This window comes from Corvus moneduloides, chromosome 1 (assembly GCF_009650955.1).
Source record: "Corvus moneduloides isolate bCorMon1 chromosome 1, bCorMon1.pri, whole genome shotgun sequence".
NCBI classification, from domain to species: domain Eukaryota; kingdom Metazoa; phylum Chordata; class Aves; order Passeriformes; family Corvidae; genus Corvus; species Corvus moneduloides.
This window is the reverse complement of record NC_045476.1, coordinates 4,473,161-4,482,650: the sequence shown is the minus strand read 5'-3', so window position 1 is coordinate 4,482,650 and position 9,490 is coordinate 4,473,161. Positions and strand designations below refer to the sequence as shown.

The window sequence follows — 9,490 nt, the reverse complement described above, 5'->3', positions numbered from 1 at the left end:
TAATATCTGGGAATATTAAATGCTGGTATAAGGTCACTGAATCAAATGTAACCTGAAGAGAGACAGACCTGTCCAACATGGTACAATTCCCACCAAGCCTCGATGTTACTGTAGCTTTTAAAACATTGACAAAGCCTGCAGTTTGAGGCTCTGAGGTCTTGCTAATGCTTGCAACAGAGTCTTCCTGTATCAGATACTCTTTAAATGTGTATTTTCAGTATTTTTAGTGAAAGTGCTTACTCCACAGATGCTGGATGCTGCTGCTCACTGACTTAACCTGGAACACCCACAGAGTTGCTTTATTTCCCCTCGGAGTTGTGAAGGAGTGTTGGAGAAAGTTCTTTGTTCCCAGTCACAGGCTCCAAGCAAAGATCCAGGTTCTGAAGTGGTGGAAGACCCTGTGTCAATGACACCCCTGGTCCGAAGGCATAGCCACGACAGGTTACAAGAGCACCCAGCTCTCAGGACTTTGCATCAGGGCAGCATGAGGGATTTTGCCAGTCTCGTCCAGAACCATTTTTTGGTGCAAGGATTGGTGTAGTCACAAATCGTAATGAACCGTAAGATACTCGGAAACTCGTTCTTCATGGATTTGTACTTGACTGGAATCAGCCGTTTGTGACGAGCACCTGAAAGAGAGGTCACACAGGCAGAGGGTTACACAGAGCCACAGGCAGATCACGCACCCACTCCCTCCCCACCACAGCACACACATCACAAGATCCAGGTTTGCTCCTGATTGTGCACCACCTGAGTATATTGCAACCAACTCTCACCCTGGAGAGGAAGTGTCTGAATCCTGAATTACTCAGGCTGCAGATGTTCCCCGACGAATCCCCCTGCTAACATGCACTGCTGGTTTTGAGACACCACGAGATGAGAATACCCTCCCTGTGACTGCTGCTGCTTGAAGGAGCAGCTCTTCTACTTCCTCTCTTCCTGGAGAGGAATTTCTCCACAGGGACACCTGCCACCACCTGCACTGTGCCCAGCACAAGTGATGAACTGAGACTGGGATGAGACAAATAACCAAGATTTCATAACTGCAGCAGATGCTGGAGTAATGCATGGAGCTCCCAGAGCCTGTAACCAAACCCTGCTGTGCATTAGTAACACCCCACACAAACAGCTAATGCTGTGACTTCTCTAAGCCTGTACTTCCACCCCTGTTCTCATTGGCAGAGCTCAGGTCATTCCATACATTAGAACTTTTCCTGTTCTAATGGAAGGTGTAATGCCCACAAGAAACTGGTGAGGAACTAAAAGGACTTTTCTACAAATCTTGATGACTGGGGGCTGATACAATGTCCTGGGGGTGTTCAATGGATTAAGTGATATCATATGAAATTAGTGTGTCAAGGAAGATGAAGTGAATTCCTGTCTCTGCCACCAGCTTCCAGCCTAACCTCTGGCATGTCATTTATAATATCATGTCAGATGCCTCTAGAAAAGACTTTACATCCAGATACTCTTCCCAATTCTACAGATCCTCTGTACTATTAGGCTGGGCTGCACTTACTCCCCAGCAACACAGACAACTGTAGAACAACTAGTGGCTAGAGAAGAGCAATAAGAACAGACTCAGCAGAAGTAAATTGGTGGCTTTTCAATTCAGAACAAAATATGTAAAAAATTTCCCAACCAAGTTGAACATTCATTCCATATTTTGTTTACCTATCCACAGGGATCTCTACAAGAATCATAGAATAGAATGGGTTGGGTTGGAATGGGCCTTAAAGATCATGTAGTTCCAACCCCCCTGCTATAGGCAGGGACACTTTCCACTAGACCCAGTTGCTCAGAGCCCCACCCAGCCTGCCGTTGAAATCTGCACATTCATTACCTGTCACCTAATTCCCAGCTTTACTCACATCCTGATTTATTATACTACTTGTCTCTTTAGCAGCAAATTTTCCTGTATGGATCTGGAAGCCCTTCACAAGCCTGACATGCAGCTCTGACATTTCTGGAGCAGGCAGCATTATCCCACCGACAGCTGGAGCAAGTGCAGCACAGGCAGCTTCTCGCTCACGGCCACGTGAGGAAGGTCAAGAGCAGGGCAAGGGACTGAGCCCAAGCCCCTGCCTGAACAAACAAGTTATGAAGCCCCTGTTAGTTCCAGTGGTACAGTGCCCACTGGCGTCAGCTGAAGCTTTAGATGTCACTGTAATGAAAATGATAATGTGCAATTGTAAATGGGATATTTGTGTGACCTTACCTGGGGAAAGACTAAGAGCAAATTTGGTCTGGAAATCACACTCATTGCTTTCCAGGTAGTCATCTGAAACGACAACCACCATCCTCCGGCACCTGGAGATGAAGCAGGGGAGAGAAAAAATAAAATGTCAAAGGAGATGGTTCTCATTCCCACAAATAGAAGCATGTACTGCTCTGAATTGCTCCAGTGGAGAAGGAGCTGGCTGTGTTCCAGCAGGAATTAACTGCAGAGCAGGAACAACTGACAGATACAGTGATGTTACACAGAAAAACCTGATTACAGATAAACACTCACATACCAAGAAGTGAGGAAACAGTAAGTCCGGACTGTCTGTGTAACCTTTATGTGATCCTGTGTCTATATAAGACACACAAGGCAAAGAAAAGCCATTGAACGTAAATAGCATCACCACAGTGGCACCTTCCTCGTGAACACAATGAAGGGACACATTGGGGAACGCCTGAGTTGTCCTTCTTCAGACAAGAGCATAAAACAAACCCCATGAAGACATCCTTGTGGATTTTTTCTGTTTCACTGGCACCACACTACAGACATCACTGTAAAATGAATGTAATGTTCCACTACACTCACAGCTGGCCCCAACAGCCACGGTTCACTTACCTCCTCTCTATAAGCTCTCCGCTGATGGACCACACACAGGTTCCTGGCAAGACATCCCGATCAAATACACAGAGCTTCAGTTTGAACTCTGTTTGCTCCAGCTCCCTGATCATCTCCTGGACAAACTGGAGGTCTTTCTGACAGTAGCAGATGAAAGCATCAAATATCTCTGTTCCATTCCCTGAAACCATTAAAAATGTAGCTGTCATCTACTATAAATGAAGTTCACTTCTGTAGTGAACTTTCAAGAGCTCCCACAGACTTTAACTCAGAATTAGGAGTCTGACAGAAAAGCTCTGGCCAAACTTGCAAAGTTAATGCAAAAATGCAAAGGTAATTTAGCATTTTATTAGATGAGCTGCCCTTCAGCCCAGACTCCAGTCCTTAACAGGGCTGGCAGGAGGTAACACACATCACTGCCCCGACTGCTTTCACTGGCCAGGCTACTTCCCCACGTTGCCGGGCAGGGGTCAGGGAAAGGGAGCTGAGATGCAGACAGGCAAAATTTGTGGAGGCAATACCATCCAGCCACAGGGAGTCTGGGAAGAGCTGGAGGGAGCAGAGTACCCCAAGACATGCAACTCAGAGCCCCAACACTCCGGGATTTCCCTGAGAGTTTCACATCTAAAATACCCTCATGGCTCTGGGTTCTTTTTCTCTAGTTCAGGTCACAGAGATTCCAACTTCCCAACCAAAACACTTCCTCATCCAGCAGTGTCCTGCCATCTGCTGTCCATGGAGCTATGGGGTGAGCCTTGAAATTTGGAACCTGTCATTTTTACAGCTAAGATGTCAAACCTGGGTACCTGAAGTCATATCCTAATGGGCCTGTTTTCTAATTACATTAATGGCTGGCAGCTCTTGTTTATTTAGCAGTTATCCAAATATTAAAGTGCTGCATTTTAAGGGCAATGTCTCTCATAATTAAGTGCTTTAATACTGCTGGATAGTTTCCAACTGTGTTATTTTTTTTTCCATATCAGTGTCACTACAGATATATTCAATTTTTTATGCCGGTTAAAGCCTACCACAGTGAAAAAATAGGTCAGGCTCTAAAAGCTGCTGAGGAAAGTATCAACCCAGCAGGCAGATCCAACCCAGGAAGCATCCAGTGAAGCAGAAGGGGAATGTCTGCCAGGTCAGTCAAACTGAGGGTACTGCTGCAGGGGCACGGCGCTAACTTGGGGGTCACGTCAGGCAAAGCTGCTGTGTACAAACACCAGAATATTTGTCAGTGGACTTTTGTGGAGGGTTTGTGATGTCCACACATGCAGCAAAGGTGGCCACCCAAAGTCAGACTGGCCAGCACACATGTATGCACACGTGGCTGCACATGCAGGGCTGCACACACACAGAACTCGTTTCCTCTCTCCACCCACTGCACACCCAGTCCTACTTCAAACCCACTTCCTTTTCATTCAAGGTGGTTCCACCTGCCAAAGACAGGGCAGGGAAACCACCTCTGACATTCTTTCCCCTGGACTCCCACCCCCTGAGGTTTCAGCAGCTGCTGCTCTGGACCAGGCTGGGCTAAGGGACATATTTCTGGGAAGTCTCCTCCCATGTGTGTCCAGTGGCTCTGTGGCAGCCTGTTCCTGGGTGAAGTGTTCCCCAGGGTTGCTTTCCCTCTGTGCTCACAGAAACAGGAAAAATGAAGATGCCCAGTGACTGCCAGCCAAAGCATTCTGGCCTGGGTTATGAAAAGTTGTGGGAATAATAAAAGCAAAAAAAAGATTTTCCACACTTCCCATGGGGAAGGCGATTCCAACATGAGGTATCAGGCAACCATGGAAGCATGGGCTCTTACCATATGGATCATCCCTGATGGTGATGCCCATCAGTTCCGATGTCTTTGGCATGCTGCTGTCCACTGCTGGCACTTGGAGAGGCTGGTTAGCCTCTTCCTGCTTCCTCTGCAAGTACTTCTTACAGTCCTCCTCTGCAAAAACACACAACCAGGGCAAGAGGCTTCTGTGATGTGGGTTTACACTGCTGGAGTTCATTAAAACAGGAATAGCTATTTCATGGATCAGGGATGCTAGAGGGAAACCCTGTCTGGTTTTTTTGGTATGTAGAATTTCTCTCACCTCTTTCTGAACCTCTTGATGCTGCCTCCACCACCTCCTCTAGCAATTAATTCCTGAAAATCACTCTTGATTTTTAGAGAAGTACTTTCTTCTACTTGTTTTACTCCTCCTCCTCCCCTTAGTGCTACTATATCCCAGTACACCTTTAACAGCAGGCATAAGGTACAGAGCAGGTCCCAACTCTGCTGTCTGCTCTCACTGTTCTGCACTTTGGAGTATTTGAAATCACAAAATAGTTGGGGAGGGTTTTCAATTAGAGGTTTTCATGGTGTTGGTCCTTATGCCCATGTAAAAAGCCGTAAGACAAGAGGAAATGGCCTCAGGTTGTACCAGGGCAGGTTTAGATTGGATATTAGGGAACAATTCTTCACTGAAAGGGTGGTCAGGCATTGAACAGGCTGCCCAGGGCAATGGTGGAGTCAACATCCGTGGAGGAATTTAAAAGATGTGTAGATGTGGCACTTGCGGACATGGTTTAGAGGCGGCCTTGGCAGTGCTGGGTTAATGATCCTGGAGGTCTTTTCCAGCCTTAGCAATTGTCTGTAGACACACAGGAGCTGATTCACGCTCCCAGCCTTTGCCAGCCAGGACAACTGCAGGTGACATTGACTATCCACACTCACCACATACAGCAGGACCACGTAAAATGTTAAGGAGCCCCTAAAGCAGCTTTTATGTTGTTGAGCAATAGGGACCCTCTTATCCTAGGCAGAGTAGATGTGTACCCCACTCTGAGATAACTGATGGGCAAAGACCCGTCACAGTCACTGCTGTGAACTTCCCAATCAGGTCAGTGATGGGCACAGATCTATTACAAACAGACTTGGTTTAAAAATAAATTATACATCTAAATATGAAGTCTTTGGAGAAGTGACAAGAAACTCTGCAGCCTCTGCTACACTGCAATTACAGAAGAACTGAAAGTAAAAGGAGATTTGAAATCAGGAATTAAGAAAAAGATGAAAACTCCCGAGAGCCTTTGCCTTTACCTAAGATTAAAAAAAAAAAAAACAAACCAACAAGTGTTAATCAGGAAAGTACTGATCACTCAGAGGGTTCAGCTGGCACAGCTGCAGAGCTCACTGGTGCAACAGCAGAGTAAAGGACCCCTCGGAAGTGCAGGATGCTGGTGGGAGCCCAGTGAGTCCTCCTGTAACACAACCTGGCCTCAGCAGGTCTGCAGGAGGCCCAGTTGTACACAAAGATGCCCCTGGCATCAGGAAACACTGTGCACAAGAGTACATGAAACCATTCCTTTCCTTTCCAAGTGTAAATATCTCTGACTTCTGCAAGAGCTCGCAGCACCAGCAACAGGTCACAGGCCCTCAGTGCAATCCTCAGCCAAAAATAATGAAGTGGAACAGTCACACTGGTCAGGCTGAGGGTCCATCTGCCCCAAGCCTCATCCTGTCTCAAGCACTGCACAAAACCAGGTGTCTAGGGGGGAATATAAGAATAAAATAAGCTTGCAGAGATATTTCCCTAAAATATATATGTATGTCCCTAAAATCTATCTTTTAGGTATAATCTACAATCTATTTTTGTAATCTATCTTTTGGACTATTCACAGTTAAGCAATTTCCTGAGCCACAGACAGTATTTTTGTTGATCAGTCCTTAGTGAGCCCCCCTTCCAAGAATTTACCTGTCTCCTCTTTATCAGCGTGACCCAACTCTGGGCAAAACTTGTGATTTTCCTGCAGCCCAGGCTCCTCCCACTCCTGCTGGAGTCTATTCCAGGTCTGAAAAAGCCCATCCACCACACTCCCTTCCAGTGGGACAGGTCCTGAGCTCAGGGCCAGAAGCAGCCTAGGTGATCTCAACATCTTGTGAAGCCTCAGATCTTTTCCACAGCTAGAAGCTCCCCCAAATTTACTAGGAACCTCTGATCAGCGGATCATAAAGCACGCTGATGCTTTTGTCTTTCCCAAAACCTGGCTTTCAGACTTTGATCTTAAATAGGAAGAACCACAGGAACAAAGGGAAGTCCTCCATCGCTTCTTGGTCAGGCTCTCTACAGAAATGGATTTCTACATCTTCCTTTACCTCCGTGAGTAACAGGAAATGAAATTTATTACTTCCTCATCGCTAATGCAGTAAGCTCTATTATACAACACAGGCCTTCAGGGAATTCTCTGGCTTTGGAAATCCTTTGGCAAAAAAATTTCCATTCTGATGACAGCTGGGTTCCCTCTGAATTTCTCTGATCATAAAGAATATAAAGAGCCTAAAAAATTATCAGAACAGCTCAAGGACCTTTTTTCTTCTCATTGACCTGTCTCAACTTTTTCAGTTTGCATGGAATTTTTTTCCCTGACATTATCCAGTTCCACACATCCCTCATCTCCCCCAGCAAACATCTTCCTATCACACTTTATCCACACATCGTAATTTTCACATTGTCTGGTGTCAGTGCAATCTGTCTCCTGGCTAACCTGGCCAAAAGCATCTTTTGACACACAGAAACTTTTTTATTGACGGTTTGGGATAAGACAGGGCTCCAGGTCACTTTGCAGGGCTCATGGTTAGCAGGAACACCACACACTTCTCTCCTGGAAGCCAGGTGAAACTCCTGTGAATCACAGAACGGTTTGGGTTGGAAAGTACCTTACAGGTCATCTCATTCTGACCCCTTGCCACGGGCAGGGACACCTTCCACTATCCCAGGTTGCTCCAAGCCCCGTCCAACCTGGTCTTGAACGCTTCCAGGGATGGGGCAGCCACAGCTTCTCTGGGCAACCTGTTCCATTGTCTCACCACCCTCACTAGGAAGAATTTCTTCCTAATCTCTTATCTAATATCTAATCTCCTAATATCTAATGTAAATCTCTCCTCTTTTAGTTTAAAACCATTCCCCTTTATCCTATCACTATCTGCCCATGCAAACAAGTCCCTCTCCCAGTTTTTATAAGCCCCCTTCAGGCACTGGAAGGGGCTCCAAGGTCTCCCTGGAGCCTTCTCTTCTCCAAGAAGAACACCCCCAGCTCTCTCAGCCTGTCTCCATAGCACAGGTGCTCCAGCCTTTGGAGCATCTTTGTGGCCATCGTGAGAACACCGAGGATGTCACTCCGTAATCTGGAAAGGGCTTTTCTTCTTGAGAAGGATTTTTTTTTAACATCACCTCCGCGGACAGAGCAGCAAAGACCGACACGAGCAGCATCCCGTCCCTCCCCAGGCATCAAGGAAGCAGCACTGAAGGCAGGCTCCCGTAGCAGCGCCGGGATTCCCCGGGCTATCCCAGCTCCCCCCGTCCCCAGCGCCTCACCCACGCTGCCGGCCAGGTCCGTCAGAATATCGTCGCGACCCAAGCGGCGCAGCACATCGAGGAGCTGCCCCACAGTGGCCCCGCCGGGGCAGCGTCCCGGCCATTCCTCCAGCAGCGTGGCCGTGGGGTCGGGCAGCCCCTCCAGCCGCCGGATCTCCAGGAAGCTGCATCCCAGCGCCTCCGCCAGCGCCGTCCAGTCCGCGGCCGCGGCCGCCCGCGGGTTGAGGTAGAGCCCGAGGCGGCGGCGGACGCCGTAGTTCAGCGCTACCATGGGCACGGCCTGCAGGTCCAGCGGCGGGACGGGGCTGGGGCTGGGGCTGCAGCTGCGAACGGGGTCTGATGGGGCCGTGGCCATGACCGGGCCGCGCTCCGAACTTCCCCTTCCCGGCACTTTCGCTTCACGGCTCGCCCCGCCTCTCCACCGCCCCCGCGGCGCTGTCTCCGCCCGCCCTCAGCGTGCGGGGCCGGACGGGCGGCACGGGGGTAGTGCGGCCGGCAGGACCAGCGAAGCGATGCTGCCCCTGTGCTCGGCACCTCGAGTGCTGTGTCCGGCTCTGGGCTCAAGTCAGGAAGGGCAATGACGGGCGGGAGCGGGTCCAGAGAAGGGAACGGAGCTGGGGAAGGGTCTGGAGCACAAGTCCTGTGAGGAGCGGCCGAGGGAGCTGGGGGTGTTCAGTCTGGAGAAAAGGAAGCCCAGGGGACACGTTATCACTCTCTAAAACTCCCTCCTGTCAGGAGGGTGTAGCCAGGTGCACATCGGCCTCTTCTCTCAGGCAATAAATGATAGGACAAGATGACAGAGTCTTAAACTGTGCCGGGGAAGTTTAGGTTGGACATCAGGAAGAATTTCCTCACTGAAAGAGTGATTACATTGGAATGGGCTTCCCCAGAGAGGTGGTGGAGTCACTGTCCCTGGAGGTGTTTAAGGAAAGACTGGACGTGGCACTCAGTGCCACAGTCAGTTGACAAGGTGGTGTTGGGTCACGGGTTGGACTCGATCTCAGAGGACTTTTCCAATCTAACTGATTCTGTGATGCTCCTGCTGGGCTTTGTCCAAATGTAGTTCCCTGCCCTCTGGAGTGGCCTGGACAGAGATCTGTGCTGTGTGTCAGGAGACACTTATGCCAGAGAGAACAGTGCTGTCACTAAGGCTGTTTCACTCTATTCCCCCTCAAATCACCCCCTGATGGCTACATCCCTGCCCAGCCCCCTAATACAACAAAAAGGGGAAATATTAATGTGGCTCTGACAGGGTGTGTGTTCAAAATCACTCTGTTTGTCTGCTTTTGGCTGAACAACT

General features: G+C 48.7%; 1 protein-coding gene across 1 annotated transcript; it reads right to left on the bottom strand.

The window, feature by feature from the left end:
* Window positions 1-216: 216 nt before the first annotated feature.
* On the bottom strand, window positions 217-9,070 carry MYD88 (MYD88 innate immune signal transduction adaptor). The gene is made up of 5 exons (XM_032098243.1): window positions 8,191-9,070; window positions 4,647-4,778; window positions 2,840-3,020; window positions 2,219-2,310; window positions 217-629 (listed from the first exon to the last, which is right to left on the bottom strand). The coding sequence occupies exons 1-5, from the start codon at window positions 8,543-8,545 to the stop codon at window positions 475-477; spliced, it is 915 nt and encodes a 304-aa protein (XP_031954134.1). The 5' UTR covers window positions 8,546-9,070; the 3' UTR covers window positions 217-474.
* Window positions 9,071-9,490: the final 420 nt, after the last annotated feature.